Source organism: Pectinophora gossypiella, chromosome 20 (genome assembly GCF_024362695.1).
Source record: "Pectinophora gossypiella chromosome 20, ilPecGoss1.1, whole genome shotgun sequence".
Lineage (NCBI taxonomy): Eukaryota > Metazoa > Arthropoda > Insecta > Lepidoptera > Gelechiidae > Pectinophora > Pectinophora gossypiella.
In genome coordinates this window covers 5,726,778-5,742,854 of record NC_065423.1, presented here as the reverse complement: position 1 = coordinate 5,742,854, position 16,077 = coordinate 5,726,778, and the positions used below count along the sequence as shown (strand labels likewise).

Here is a 16,077-nt window from a genome sequence, read left to right as displayed (position 1 = left end):
TTTATGAAAGCCATTAGTAAATGATAATATAACACTTTTTCGTCTTCAAATGAATAAATCTATGGCCTGGTCTACCAACATATAATCCAATTATATCAAACATTTAGCTAATAAGGATATCATACCTTGACAAGATGCGGCGGTGTGAGATCAGGCAGCCTCACACGGCTAAGCGCGAGTCCTGGCCTCAAGGCCTCGGCCCGTCGCAGCGCGGACCCTAGCGCCAACAACCCTCCGTGGAGCAGCTGTCCCGACCACACGACGAGCGCTCGCCCCGCGGCCGCAGCGCAGCATACCACGCCGGTATTAGCGCTATGACGCGGCGGAGATACTTCGCTGTCAAATTCCAAGGTTACTAGGCCGCGTAGAGAGTGCAAGCCGTCTGTGCAACCTGTTGGTTGGAATATAATTGTTTGAGTAATAGAAGGTAGGAGCAAAGTTACAAGAAAGCATTGAATTAACAAACTCTCGGTAATTTCTAGGATAAAGCTAAGTTTATCGTCAGACAGATCTATTCCAGCGGAAGTCCACCTGCGACAGTGCGCAAACAAGAATTTCTAAAAATGATGGTTGCGACTATTGGGATTGTAGCGATTATTCTATCTCTTTCGTACTCTTCGTGTGGACGGCACTTTTTTGAGCTTTTAGGCTAAAATATAATGAAGTTTTGTCTGCCAGAATGGGAACCAATGTGTTACCTATAGCTATGGCGTTGGGTGCGACATAGAGCGCGGTTTCTGGCTGGGCCGGCACTTGCAGCACGGCGAGGGGCGCGTACCCGGCGGGCGGCGCCGCCGTCAGCCGCGACACCCAGCTGGCGCGGGAGCTGATGCTCGAACACACTACTGTGGCCTCGCCTTTGTCTGTTAGCACCTGGATGGAAGTATTTATAACGATCGATCAGACATGTTACTGCGTGAAGCGGACATAACATGACAAGTACTTTACTGCTCACATAGGAAATACTAAATCACAAACAAAATAGAAAAGTACAATAGGCGGCCTTATTGCTAAGTAGCAATCTCTTCCAGGCAACCTTTGATACCGCTGACCCCGGACCCTACGATATATAGGGAGATGATACATGTATGACCTGCGTAGTGTGCGTAGCAGAATGTAAAAACACGATCAACATGATGGAGAATTAGAAGCGATGAGCTGACCGTCTGTCACTGTGGTCTCGTTACTTGGTTACGACCTCGATGGGGTGTCCTCATTAAAGTTTATACATGTTTTCTATGACCATGAGTTTGTTTGAATTTAAAAAAAAATAAATGCGTGAAGTATTTTTTATCGTGATTCAATACTCACACTGAACGCCCGATTAGCCTCGTTCTGCGCTAGGTTCCGCGCGTCGGCCGCTAGCAGCCGCGCCCGCACGTCGCGGCCCCCCTGCGCCAGCACCAGCACGCCGTCGCTGCAGCGCGCGCGCAGGCGCTCGCGGGACCCGTCACTCCTACGTGGCGGTAATGGATAAATTGTTTATGTTTGATGAGCCACGACTTTTTTATTCACTTTAGGTTCCCGTTTGACCACAATCTCACATGTTGGTAAGTGACGATGTAGCCTACAATTGGCCAATATCGATAGCTTAAAAAAATCAATACATTGATAAATGATGATTTATAGTGTCGACCCACGAGTGTCGGTTAGTTTTTTCAAATATAATCCTTTCAGACGACGCCCTGAGGCTTGTTGTTTTAAATTTTGTACAACTATCAATAGTTCGGCAACATTAGTTGTATTTGGCCTGACTTGTGTAATTGCAATATTTTCGCTACAAGCTTTAAAGATGTGATCTTGCACTTGTTAGAGATTGTTCAAGAATAGAATGCAAGATTTAACTTACCATATTATTTGCAAAGTATTTTCATCGGGACCATCGGGCGTGTCTATGCTTTTCTTCCTGCAACAATGTTAATGTTACGTGCTTACTTAAAGCCGCGTTTCCAATTGGCAACATTTGGCGCGCGACATGTTGAAAATTCTTTAACAACGTTGTCTGTCTACGCATCTACTACTACACGTTGTCGACAACATGTCGCCAAAGGAAGTACTGTTGTTGCGTGTCACGTGACCACTCGACAACAATTGATGCTCAACTAACGATGCTCTCTAAACAAACAACAACACGCGCGACATGTTGCGCTTCAGCTGGCAACGTCGCGCGCTGTTGTACGATGTTGCCGATAACAACATAAATTACTATTGGACAACGCATAGAAAATTCAAGAAAATATGAAAAAAATACGTACTCATTAACTGCTGGCTTCGGCTTTTCTCGTCGCGGTGTGGCTGGAAATCTGCAAACAATAAAATAATAAAAATACATTCACATAATATTCACAACGACCAAGAATAAACAAAATGTTATATATAACATACCCTGCTTCGCCGTTGAGTGTATACGCCGACAGCTTAGCGCGTAATCTGTCTACTTCTTCACGTAATTCCCTGAAAAAGATATAGTCATGAAGTATAATAAATATTCTAGCTGTTTAGTCTAACAGCCCTTACTTTGAACTTTAGATAGTTCGCAGCCGCGCTGTGTTCACACAGGAGAAAGGCACTCGACTTCACTATCTGTTGTCTTTCTCTTTATAATCAGTATTTGATCTCGTGCTTTCGCTTCCTCTGTCAGCAATCTCAATTTGATTTTGATTTTTGTTTAGTTTATTTTACACCTACAACAACCCGCAGTGAGGAGGGGTGGCCCGTGCCAAGTAGCGTATATAAGCTATGTATAAGTTATGTATATATTTTCATTTCTTTTAGTTATTAGTCACAATTGAAAATCAGCGTTCCCTCATTGTGGGAATGTGCCAACGATTTAGCTTTGATAATGTGCGTTTTTTTTAATCATAAGGTTAAAATTAATTATTACTACTCCTTTGAAATATGTAGTACTTATCTCTAAAATAAACGATTTTCTCTCTTTCTTCCTTTTTTCAATGTCTTGGGTAACCAAGGCGCGGTACATTCCTTGCGGGTTTGCGGGTAGTCTGTATTGTTAGCCAACGTGTATTCTCTCGTCAAACGATGAAAGCTTACCTGTTAGCGCGTCGCAGCGGCGGCGAGGTGGCTGTCCTGCGCCCGGAGCGGCCGAACAACTTGTTGCTCAGCGAACACTTCTTGCGGCCCGCCTCTTCTACTTTTGCCTGCAAATATCAAAATATGGTATGGTATGGATATATCATCATCATCAGCCGTATGACGCCCACTGCTGCGCATAGGCCTCCCCCAAGGATATCAAACAATTCTCGGTATTTATTCGGTTCGATGGCATATTATATACTATGGTGTTTATTATATATTTGATTATATATATATATAATCAAATATCAGATTTTCGGAATAGTAGTTGTATGTTGTGCATTGGTCCCACAATGGTAGATTTTCAATAACAATGTAGATATAATATATAGGTCAATAAACTGATATTTTGCTGTAGTTTCCTCATCGGATATACTACCGGCCACCTACCTGCAGGAAGTCAATAAGCTTGGCCTGCTGGCGCAGCGTGGCGTCGGCCTTCGTCTCGCGCGTGCGCCACCACGCCGTCGCCGCCTCGCTCGCCTCGCGGACCGCCGATATCTCCTCCTATAATATTATTACATACAAAAAATAGATATGTAGATTTTTTTTTCATTTGGCCAAACCGTGAAACTATACGACAATTTATGTAGTCGCATAGTGAATCCCGTCTCTATATACCAACGTAAAAAGACAAACACTTCAGTGAGGTCACGCGTGTGCAGGTACCTGTGCCTCGGCGAGGCTGGCCTGCAGCGCCAGCGCGCGCGCGTGGTGGTCGCGCGCGCGCGTGCGCATGGCGGCGCACTCCTCCTGCAGGTCGCGCACGCGCCGCACGGCGCTGCCCAGCGCCGCCTCCGCCGCCAGCCGCTCGCCCTCCAGCGCCGCCGCGCGCATCTCCAGCTCGGCCACACGTGCCTCGCGGTTCTCTAGCCGCTCCTGGATTTTAACATCGACAAAAGTGTGTTAGGTTTATGTTTATTTAGTTCTAGCAATAAAAAATTTAGTCAAATAGACATTTGGTCAAATGTTTTTAATTCATTCCGGTGGGACCAAACGAAATAGCATCTGCTCCTACTTTTACAAAATTATACCTGTCGCCGTAAGTATGTAGTATGTATGCGTGTGTACCGTGAGCAGCTGCAGCTGGCAGTGCGCGTGGTGCGCCTGCCCCCGCGCGTCTGCGCTCTGCTGCGAGGCGGTGCCGGCCGCGGCCGCGCTGGCCGCCGCCGCCCGCTCGGCCTCGCCCAGGCGGGCGCGACACGCTTCCAGCTCTGAACGCATACGCTGCGTCTCCGCCTAGAAACAACGTTGTTGCATACCACTTTAAAGCTGAGCTTAAAGTCTCGAACTCGAAATCCACGCTAGTTTCATATAACTCTCGCTACAATTTGCGTATCTAAGTACAGATGAATTATAAAGACGCGAAAGGGTAAAGGTAGCCGTCAATGATAAATGTTTCGGAAATGATAGAGGAATTACGAGTGACTTAACATTACGCCCAACGATTAGAGCATTCTACTTGGCAATTTATAAACTTTACGTTGGATTATTTCAGTTCCAAAGGAAACATATAGGTATCTTTAAAATACCTGATATAGAACTAACCTCAAGATCTTTATTCTTAATTTCGTGCATGTCGGCGAGATTCTCCAAATCCGTCAGCTGTTCCTCCAGTAGGCTGCATGCTTCTTGTAACGCTTTGTTGTTCTGTAAACAAACAATAATTACGTCGACACATATTTTGTAAACATAAGTTTTTATTAACCGACTCTTGTGCGATGTTGATAGTGCGATCTCGAACGAGTTTTATGGTTTACCAGCTGTTAGGGACAGAAGAAGAATATAAAGTGTTAGGATTAGACGTGCATATGATCAAGCACAGAAGATCAATACAGTTAAGCATCAGGAGAAAGAATACAACAGACAGACATTGACTTTTGAATTCTTGCTTGTAACAGAAGATACTTAAGTATAATATTTGTAATCATTGATTTGTGTTTGTGTTATCTAATTATTATTGTATGTCACGATATGACTAAATGTGCAGAATGCTAAAAGAAATACCACATTTATTACAATACATTTTCATTTCATTTCAGTGAAGTAGTCCCTGTGTTATTGGAACTAGATAAGGCCGGTTGCACTTTGTGTGCTATAAACATAACCCAACATAGACTCACAACTATATCCCAATTGGGGAAAAGTCGGAGGTACATCCATCGCAGTTGAACTAAGCACCCATACCTCACCGAGCTTTCTGTTAGACCGATGTGTGCGTCCACTAGAGTTGAGACCGTCTCTGATAGAGTACCTTGTCGAAGTGCGCGTTGAGTGCCAAGAGCGCAGTGTCGGTAGCGCGGCAGCGGCCCTGCAGCAGGTCGGCGGCCAGGGCGAGGCGCACGCGCCGCGCCCAGCAGCCGTCGCGGCCGCGCGCCGCGCTCGCGCCGAACAGAGTGCGGAGGTACGCCGGCTTCGGACGCACCGGCGGCTTCTCACCGACCGCCTTCCGCTTGCGCTGCTGAAACGACGCCCCTACCCCGATCTGCAGCATCTCCAACTCCAACTGGTACTGATTTATCCGCGAAAACATATTCCAATTCCAAAGATAAAATATTTAAGCGAACACAGACGAACACTGCCCGTTTTACAAATTGAAACGCCGAAATAAATTCATTTCAAATATAATTAATTATACACGAGAGCGATGGAGGACATTTGACCATACGACGCCAACAAAGACTGAGCGATTACTGAATAGGAAAGGAGGATCATGATGCGCCGGTGAGACAATCGTGTTTATGTTTATAAGTTCCGACCGAAAAACAGCTCAGGAATTCCATCAACAACGGGCTCCAATAAAATCGATGACATAAAAGACCAACGAACACAAACGGATACTTACGTAATGTTGTTTTTATACATAGCTATGTCAATAGTTCACGAGGACAGACCCCAGCTGAACAACGCTCGAGTAGGAACACTTGAAGTTGGAACGCAGCACCGGACAATTTCATCTTGTTGTACCTAGAAGCCTAGAGCCATGGTAACCCAGTTGGTAGAACGCTTGCTTCTCACTTTCAGCTCGCAGTTTCCAATTCAGCACAGGCCTAAACCTATAATTGTCGAATTTGTTTTCGAATTCATGTTTGGACTATAAATGATTATCACGTGCTCAGCGGTGAAGGAAAACGTCGTGAGAAATGTCTGATGATTCCCGAGATGCATTTTCAGAGGTATACTATGGAGGTATGCTAACCTAACCTAACCTGTATTAGGCTGGTTTTCCCTTCGCGAGTTCTAAGGTCAAACAGGCAGTCGCTTCTGTAAAAAACCGGACCTGTCAAATCTTCAGGTTAGGTAAAACGGGATAATGCTAGGGAGATGATGAGTACCTAGAAGCCTAGACTTATGTCATAGAATAAAGAATAAGATTAAGGGGGAGCGCGCGAACTGTCTGTCTCGTTCGCGCTTAACGTGTTAAGCAGAACGCGGTAAGAATGAGAATTTTGCATAGGGGTTCCTTTTAGGACGTAGGTGTTAAGTTTGTAGGAAACTTTGTTATTTTTAAAGTTAGAATCATTTCACAATCGAAGTCGTGGGCGGACTGCAAGTAATATAATAAGCAACATACCTGTATGAGATCGTTGTTCTGCGCGCGCACCTCTGTCATCTCGTCTCGCAGCTGCGCTCGCTCGCGGCTCGACAGCTCCTCCTGTTCCTCGGCGTGCAGGCGCCGCTTCTCACTGTATTGTAACTCGCTCTTCAACTTGCGGATGTCGTTACGAGACCTGGCGGTAATTTTGAAAAATAATATTCGGATCTTCTTCTTCTATCGTGTGCGTTGTGAGGTGGATTACCAACCCCATCAATCCTGGTGTCAGGGCTTACATGAGCCATGTAAGGAGCCACGACTACTTAATAATAATAATAATAATAAAAACACTTTATTGCACACAAATACACAAAACATTTACAGGATAAACTTATTCTAAGGTGGGCAAAGGCGGCCTTATCGCTAAGAGCGATCTCTTCCAGACAACCTTCGGCAAAGGACTTACTTACATCGGTAAATAGTAGCCGGGACCAATGGCTAAAAGTGCCTTCCGAAGCACGCATCATCTTACTTTCAGACAATCGGAATAAAAAAACAACGGCAAAAGTTTTGTCACTCAAAAGAGCGAAAAAAATGTTTACGGTTTATATGAAAGCCCCTTGCAATTTGTATGCTTGGCTAAAGGTAGAAAACAAATGCCCAGTTTTGTATTTATTGAAATACTAATAATAATTCCGCTCGCACTTACACGTTAGACATACAGTAAGGGATTTTTGTATAGAATGTTCAGGATGTGGCAAAAGTTTAGTAACAACCCTTACCTGTCCACCTCCGCCTGAGCAATTTCATGCGCTTTCTGCAACTTCTCTAACTGTTCCTTCAACCGTTCCACCTCCTTGCTCGCTCGCTCGTGTTGCGGTTTCAATATCGCCATCTCGCTCTGTAGCGTCGACGCTTTCTGTTCAGCAGTCTTCTTAGTTTCTAATGCAGCTGATAAACGCTCTTCTACGCGTTTGAGCTCGCGTGTCGTCGACTTCGCTTCTACTTGTAACTCGTTGAATTCGCGTTCCTGTAGGACATAAACTTAAAGTTGCTTACTTACATAACATACATAATTGTATTTATTTCATTTATGTTTAAAACATTTAACATAATATAAAAAGGTAACAACAAAGATATGATCGTCAATGAATAGATATTAGAATACAATGGTGCCTATTCGGACGGATACACAGCTCTTAAACTAATGCCGTCCTTCACTGCAATAAGTGCAAGAAAGAGATAGAGCTAGCTTTAGTCCTTCATATTAAAGCCGTAAGATCGAATGTCTTTTTAAAATCCAAACCCCATTGTTTAACTATTGTATCTGGAAATCTAGGCTTTAAGAGGTTAAGGTAAAAATCGCGAATACAAAATGTCAACAAATTAATTATCAAAAAGAACAGACTTCACCTAAATCACTGCCGGTTGGTAGAAGCGTTTGAGCTAGTACCCAACCCATTCGCTAGAGTTTTCAACCCGCTTTACTTAGAATTGTATTTACGTTTTAGTAATAAAAACGGACTCGACGAATTTCTTAGTCATAATGCGAAATGGACGTTTGACCTAGTGCCACAGGAAGTGCTTACCTTTCGCCATCTCGCTAAATTAGCGGCCCTCGCCTCTTGACGCAAGGATGCAATTTCATCGGCACGTGCCTAAAACAAAGAAGTACAACATTGGCTGTGGTCGCCGTGGCTAACACCACACGCCACGTGGGTAGCCACGGAGACCACGTGAAAAAACGTACTTGCGATAAAGCACAGAGAGAGAAACAAAAATCAGGAATAAAAGTCAATACCGCCGTTCGGGGTTCACACACAAGCGAGAGTAAAAAGTTTTTTTTAGAATGTTACCTGCAACTGAGCCTCGGCCCTCTCAAGCTGCTCCTTGAGCACAGTGACCTGTGTCTGCGCGACACTAGTCGCGTCGCCGACACTCTCCGTGTCGCTGTGCGCGTCTTTCTTGGCCTCGTTGTCTCGCGCCTCACAATTGGGGCAGGCGCGGCCTTCTAGCGCCGTCACTTGCCGTTCTAGCTGACGGACTAACTGCTCCAGGGTGTTGACCTGTGGGGGATAGGTTAGTATATATTAAATGATTACGTGAGAGCGTGACGGCCTTAGATGAATTAAATACTTAGCTAATGCCGTCTGAGGCAAACCTACACAAAGTCACGTAAAAAAGTATGTTAGATAACTTATGGATTTCTTTACTGGAATAAAAAGAAACATAATATGTTTTCTCTGTACCTTTACAAAAGCCGTACATTTCGACTAAGGGAACGTGATGGATCAGCTAAAAATGCCGTTGGCACTTAACATCAGGTGAAATTGTAGACGAAAGTTCACTTGAATCTGTTATGATGTTCAAAAATAATATTGATAGTAAGCTGTAACGGACTTATTGCTCGGCGGCTTGTGATAGGTAATAAAACGAAATACTTATTATCCAAGTAAGTGTCTTTTATAAGGTTCATCATATCCAGCTTACGACATGGTATCAAAAGTGGCTGCAAGTTGCCTTTGATTACTTGTGGCTCTGCCCACCCCATTAGGGATTACGGGCGTGAGTTTATGTATGTATGTATGTACTTATTATCAAGAGCCGCCGAGCAATAAGTCCGGTATATTTTTTGGTCCTTCAGATCCGGCTCGAAGTATTTAGTTTTATTACCTATTATCACATTAACCAATCAAACATCAAATTCAAAGGAATTTTGAAAGTGATTGAAATTGAAGTAGGCTGATCACTACTCTGGTCGCCCGCGAATCAGTTTGTAATCATAGATTTTCGGTCTTTCTTTTATAAATTATGGCTTGTATGTTCTTTTTAATGAATAAGCTATATTTTTGTGACAACTTCAACAAAGTCTGTTAATTTTTTAGTATTTTTTTTATTGTTTGAGGAGTGACAAACGTCGTTTGTTTTTGTTATATTCTTTTCTATTGCATGCGGTGCTCACCGTTAATCAGTTACGCAATTAGTTTTGGTTTTAAGTCTTTTGAAATGTAATTTATACATGAATAGTTACTGTTGGTGTGCCAAAGAAAATAAAATAATTCACAAGCCGCCGAGCAATAGGTCCGTTACAGTAAGCTTCTTTATCCTTTTGTGGCCGAGATTTCCAGACACAATAGTCTTAAGGAAGTGCCCGAGGTAGCCCGTACCTTCTCCCGGTGCCTGGCGTCGTCCTGCAGCGCGCTGGCGGCGCGCGCCTCGGCCGCGTCGAGCCGCTCGTGCAGCCGCGCCTCCGTGCGGCCGCACTGCTCCTCCAGCGCCGCCTCGCGCCGCCCCGCCTCCTGCATGCCGCGCTCCAACTCCTGATCACATTACCATGACATTGTGATAAATTAATTAAACACCTAAGACACAACATACACCAAAATCTGCCCTTAGGCAGGAGAACGATGATACCCATAATGATAGACTGGGACTTATCTGATAATGATGATGATACAGGTGGGTATTATCATCATCATCAGATAAGTCCCATTTTACGTGGCTCGGCACAACATGTATTCTTCTTCCATTCATTTCTGTCAGTCGCAATCTCGGTACTCACAAAATTCACACACATATCCTTCTTTACACAATCCGTCCACACTTTCCAATAGTCGTCCAATACTCCTATATCCATCCACATTCATAGTCATAACTTTCCTTTAACTGCCTTTCATCCCTCCTCATTATATACATGCCCATATCGTAAACCAAAATCAGTAAGACAAAAGGTACACCGAATAAATAAATCATTACATAAATTACATTACATTTCACGTAGCGCATCAAAACTTGTCATTTTCAAGATGAAACAGGTATATATTTTGGCATGTGTGCTGGGGACGAACGATTTAAAAATACGAGGCTTGAGTTATAAGTACCTGTACTTGTGCCAGCAGAGAGGCCACCCGCGCGCGCTCCTGCGCCAGCTGCGCCTGCGCTACCGTCAGCTGCTCCGTCGACGCCGTTGCATACCGGTTCTTCTCACCCAGGGTTTCCTATAGATTAGAATTAAAAAATAAAATATAAACATGATTTTTGTTTTTATAGCACTTACCCGTGCTTAGGGACACTTACAAAGAAACGAGAATCTGGCGCACTAAGATAATTCTTTGCAATATCTAGGGAGTCTGCTCCCTGCGAGGCTGTTCCTCTTTAATGCTGCAGCATATAACCATCGATATATAACATAATACACATAAATATACATACACATACACATAAATATCGCCCATCACGCCCGTAACCCCTAATGGGGTGAGCACGTGGTCAGAAGACAACTTTTAGTTTCACTTTTGATATAAGTCCTGAGATGGATATGGTGAACTGTATATTGACAGCTGATCGATCCATCGCCAATATAATGTTAAAGACACCATTCCTCTGTCGGATTTTACGTCATGCCCGCAAGACAGGCAGCTGAACGTGTTCTATGTTTTGTACTCGCTTTCAATCCAGCGTAGAAGCTCCCAGCAGAATGGGATGTATATAAATATATTTACTTTTGTTTTTATTTTTACGTTACTTACAGCAACATAAGCTCACGACTATATCGCAATGGGGTTAGTCAGGCGTACATCCATCGCAAGATGAACTAATGGTGATGGACATATTGCAGATTTCCCGCAACTGGCATTAACTACTTGGCCGGACAATTGGGTCGTGTACTAGGTTCAAGATAAATTATGAAATTCTGATCACTGACGAAAAACATTTTCTTTTTTCTATTTATGAATTTTAATCAAGAAAAACGTAATAATAAGTGCGACATTTCATCACGTATATCTATGACGTCACAGTGTGCTGTTTCATACAAATTCCGTAGTCATTTCATGTTTTGACGTTTAGTAAAAAGTAACTGATAATTCTTAGCGTGTGGGTTGTGAGGTGGTTTACCAACCTCATCAGTCCTGGTGTCAGAGTTATACTGAGCCGCCAAAGGCCCCTGACATGGCTCATGTAACGACTACATACTTACATTATTAAGTAGTAACCGGGGCCAACGGCTTAACGAGCCTTCCGAAGCACGGATCATCTTACTTTCGGACAACCAGGTGATCAGCCTGTAATGTCCTAATCAAACTAGGGATCACAAAGTGGTTTTTTGTGAATGTCCCCACCGGGATTCGAACCCGGGACCTTCTGATCGTGAGCTCAAGGCTCAAACACTGGACCACGGAGGCCGTTGTAACTGATTTGACTAGTTGGAAACTAGCCTATTGGGGAGCGCTGAGATCTCTCACTTGGGGAGACGTATATAGGCTGTTTATGTAGTAAGTAATCTTACCTGGGCCCGGGCTAATTCCCGCCGGATCTGCCCGACCTCGGCATGCAGGCTAGCGTTCTCCTCCTCAGCAGTGGCCAGCCGCTTCTCCAGCTGTTCCCTGGCGCGCGCCTCCTTGGCCGCGTTGGCCTCCGCTTGCGCCACTCTAGCCCCCGCCTCGCGACTCTCCGCCTCCCCACCGGTTAATGTTTGGCGACGCAACGCGCGCTCTTTCGCTATTGTGTCCTGCAAGTCAAAAGTTTCAAAAATCAAACACACGCGGCCATCCAGCGACATTATTATTACAACTTACAATTTACTAGCTAATTTCTAACTTACTAAGTAAATTATCTAATCTAATTCCAACATAACGAATACCATATTGCACACAGGATATAAAAAAAATACAAAACAAAAAAAAAGAAAGGAAAGAGTACAATAAGCGGCCTAATTGCTAGCTAGCAACTTCTTCCAGGCAACCTTTGAGTATAGGTGAATCTAAGTTCTATTACTGATTCTACATATAAGAATATAGGATAGAATCAAATAAAATTATTAGTTTTATGAAAACTACAAAAGACTAATACAGTACAACACTAGTCTACATACAGGGTGTTAGTGACATTGCAACAAATACTTGAGGGGGGGATGATTATTCTGAGTTAATATCAAGTGAAATTTGCCATCGCACAGTATACAACTGAAAATATTTATTTATTTATTTAATGTTCGGAGAAACAACAGCTATAATTAATTTAGTAGCAACTTATGGTAAAAACAGAAAGCCAATTATAGTTCCTCGCAGATAGCAAATTGAAAAAAAAAAGAAACAAAAAGGTTTGCACTAATGCACATTACACTATTACTACGCATAATAACAAAGTCAGCAGTTAACCATTACTGTCTCAAAAGCACAAAATGTACAAAAAGGCTACACTCATAATGCACGTGTCATTCAACCTAGATACACTATTATTTATTCTATGCTACAGGTTAAAGAATAATGATTGATTATGAGCTGACTCATCCCCCCCAGTATTCGTTACGATGTCACTAACACCCTGTATACATTCTAATAGAAATAATACACAAGCAGAAATGACCACCGTTAACAGGCACTCACTATGGCCTTCACATTGATCTCCGTCAGTCGCCTGTGTCGCAACTCTTGAGCGTGCACTAGTATGTCCTGGACGGGGTAAAACAATAATCGCAGGATACAACAATATATATAATAGTTTAGTCCATAAAATACAGGAATGTCAGGACCACGGAACAGAAGAAAGAGGTTGGAAGGACCAAGGGTTAGTCGTAAAAACATCCACCAACCCGCAGTGGAGCAGCGTGGTGGAGTATGCTCCGTACCCCCTTCGGTTGATTGATGAGAGGCTGCCCAGTAGTGGGATGTATAGGCTGTTTATATATACACATATACGTGTACGTTATAGTAGGTAGTCGTTACATGAGCCATGTCAGCCTTTGGCAGCTCAATATAGCAACCCTGGACCCTGACACCAGGTCGCTGAAGATGGTCATAGAGCTCACGGCGCACACGAGAGAAGTATCCAAAAAAATGTTTACAATGTACCTTATAATGCTTCTGTTGTTGTTGCGCGGTGTCAGCGAGCGCGGTGGCGCGCGCGCACTCCGCCTGCAGCTCTGCCACGCGCGACTCCAAGCGGCGGAAGTCCTCGCGCAGCGCATCCCGCTCCGCTTGTATCTGACATTACAATAATTTTTGATTTAGTTGGGAACGAAATGATTCCGTGCTGAAGGCACGTTAAGCCCCCAGTGTCGGTTGCAAATTAAGCTAAGTAAATAGGTAGTCGCCACTAGCGTCGCATCCTTATAGCTTAATAAATGACACCAGATTTAGTAAAATAAATAAATAAAAAATAAAATAAAATAAAATATACTTTATTTCGGACAAATTTACATCCATATGTACTAACCTAAAATACAAGAAAGAAAATACTTAAAAGCTATAAAACACCATAATGGCACACGCTTAAATGCTGATGGGTCCAGTGCTTTATAAAGCTGCTGTCCCACCTATCAGCTATTACAGCCAGGATGCTGTTGGTGCTGGCACGCACTCTGCAGTGCGTCGCAGCGCACCGTTTGCGGAGTATGGCGTGAAAGCCATCTACCTGCGCGTCCGCAAACATACCCGAGGCACTGCAGAAACGCGGCAGCCCCAACAACACCCTGAATGCATTATTGAACTGAATGCGTAAGGCGTCCAATGATCGTTGCGAGTGACGAGTCCACAAGCTACAAGTGTACAGCGAGGTACAATAAGCCTGGAAAAGAGTTATCTTAACCTGAGCTGTACATCTGCTAAACCTGTGGGCTATCATGTTCGCTCTGACCGCCAGAGCCCTACGCTCTCGCTCCATATCGAGATCGTCACGCATATCCTCAGTCATCATATGGCCAAGGTATTTAAAAGAACCAACTCTTTTTATAGATGATCCGTTTAACATAAGAGGGGGAACATCAGAAGGACATTTGTTACCCGCCTTGAAAGTAAAGTCTGTCATCTTCACATAACAGAATAACTTATAAATTGAATTAATAAATGTAATTATTTACCACAAAGCTGAAAAAATATGGCTTATTAAGTTATTTATTATCGAATGGACCAGGAACGATTCGTCACCCAAGCATTATCCCGTTTATCACAGGGTCCGCTTGGGACCGGGAAGAACTAAACAAAGTTCTTTACAGTTTAATTCTTTCGTGTTTCAGAATACGGAAACACATACATTTCGCAAGTTTCCAAATGTCAAGATTTGTCCGGCCAAGTAGTTAATGCCACCTGCGGCAAATCTACAATAAGTCACGTCAAAAAACAAAAAAAAATTGTCAAGATAGCGTAAAAATTTAAAAACAAGTAGCGTAGCGTAGTACCATTTAAAAACGTCATAATAACAATATACCTAGTATTTGCGTTGAAACATGACGCGTAAGACAATTGTGAAATAAAGCATGTTTTACTCTGTCTTTCTGTCTTGTTAGAAGAATGAAGTGAAAGAGAGTGTGCTATGGTAGTACTCACCTCTGCCACGGAAGCTTGTGCGGCGCGTAGTTCGGCGTTGGTGCGGTCGGAGATGTTGGTCGACAGCTGCTGGTTGGTGCGCTCCAAGGCCATGCGCTCTTCCTTCTCCACCTCGATTTGGCGTTCAAGACGCCTGAGAAGTAAAGCTGTTAGTTAACACACGGCTCCACGTATTTATTAATTATTTATTTACATTTCACGACTTTACAGTGCAGAAGCGCCAATGCGCCATGAAACTTTCAATATAAACATTAATATCATTAGACATAAAAAAAACTTAGGTGTAAACCATATAAAACATTTTAATTTTCACACATCATTCATTATCTCGCAGAACCTCAGACACTCGCGACACACATACGTCCACTCACTCACAAACACACACTCTGGTGCTGATGCAAGGAGTGCATTAAGCATGTGCACGGCACGGAGGAGTGGCGAGTGTGTGCGTGCCGCAACGAAGATTTATGATATAATACCGAAAGACATAAGAAAGGATGGAAGGCCAGTGTATGATGGTCTATGCAAATAACATTTTTGTGTGTGTATATTCTTATAGAATCGAATTAGGTCAGGAATAGTTTTGTTTTTGAATCCCTGGTCACAGAATTTCGGCTCGGGATCTAAAACACTGAATTAGAATTTATGAGTTTGAATCCAGGATTTGTGACCGCAATGGCAGTAGACTCGCCCCCTATTACTGCTTAGGCTTAAACATAGTGGGCGAGGATTCGGTTTAAATACTATACGCCTCTGCCTACGCTTTCGGGGATACAGGCGTGATGCTATGGTCAACATATATTAATTGCTGGACTTTACAATTCATATATGTTGAACATAGCACAAAAGTGACGGTAATTGACGTGAAAAGTGACAGTAACAAAAAGGCGAGAAACGGGAACGGGACAGTTGCTTTCTTCATTGAATGATCTAAATAATTAATACGAAGTGGTGTTTTGTGGTTAATGATCGCATTAAGTTAGTCGGAAAACATTCGCGACAGTGTTATTATATTGGAGTATTCAATAAACAAAGTGTATCTACCTATTTTCGCTTCGTGCCAACAAGCCGCTTCATAACTCGAAAGTTTATGCGGACTTTTGAGTTAATTTGTTTGGGGTTCGG

General features: G+C 43.3%; 1 protein-coding gene across 2 annotated transcripts in view; it reads right to left on the bottom strand.

Moving 5' to 3' along the window:
• The window catches only part of LOC126375974 (citron Rho-interacting kinase), a 30,059-nt gene that overhangs the window by 2,035 nt on the left and 11,947 nt on the right, over nucleotides 1-16,077 (bottom strand). For both annotated transcript variants that reach the window (XM_050023092.1, XM_050023093.1), the window contains exons 10-29: nucleotides 14,953-15,085; nucleotides 13,480-13,611; nucleotides 11,916-12,137; nucleotides 10,510-10,626; nucleotides 9,796-9,948; nucleotides 8,485-8,694; nucleotides 8,218-8,286; nucleotides 7,411-7,658; nucleotides 6,668-6,824; nucleotides 4,642-4,743; nucleotides 4,165-4,332; nucleotides 3,763-3,972; nucleotides 3,484-3,600; nucleotides 3,052-3,158; nucleotides 2,386-2,454; nucleotides 2,256-2,303; nucleotides 1,850-1,906; nucleotides 1,312-1,456; nucleotides 699-873; nucleotides 126-391 (exon numbers count right to left, since the gene is read on the bottom strand). In XM_050023092.1, the coding sequence (XP_049879049.1) occupies nucleotides 126-391; nucleotides 699-873; nucleotides 1,312-1,456; nucleotides 1,850-1,906; nucleotides 2,256-2,303; nucleotides 2,386-2,454; nucleotides 3,052-3,158; nucleotides 3,484-3,600; nucleotides 3,763-3,972; nucleotides 4,165-4,332; nucleotides 4,642-4,743; nucleotides 6,668-6,824; nucleotides 7,411-7,658; nucleotides 8,218-8,286; nucleotides 8,485-8,694; nucleotides 9,796-9,948; nucleotides 10,510-10,626; nucleotides 11,916-12,137; nucleotides 13,480-13,611; nucleotides 14,953-15,085 (2,905 nt within the window). The remainder of the gene's footprint in view (nucleotides 1-125; nucleotides 392-698; nucleotides 874-1,311; nucleotides 1,457-1,849; nucleotides 1,907-2,255; nucleotides 2,304-2,385; nucleotides 2,455-3,051; nucleotides 3,159-3,483; nucleotides 3,601-3,762; nucleotides 3,973-4,164; nucleotides 4,333-4,641; nucleotides 4,744-6,667; nucleotides 6,825-7,410; nucleotides 7,659-8,217; nucleotides 8,287-8,484; nucleotides 8,695-9,795; nucleotides 9,949-10,509; nucleotides 10,627-11,915; nucleotides 12,138-13,479; nucleotides 13,612-14,952; nucleotides 15,086-16,077) is intronic.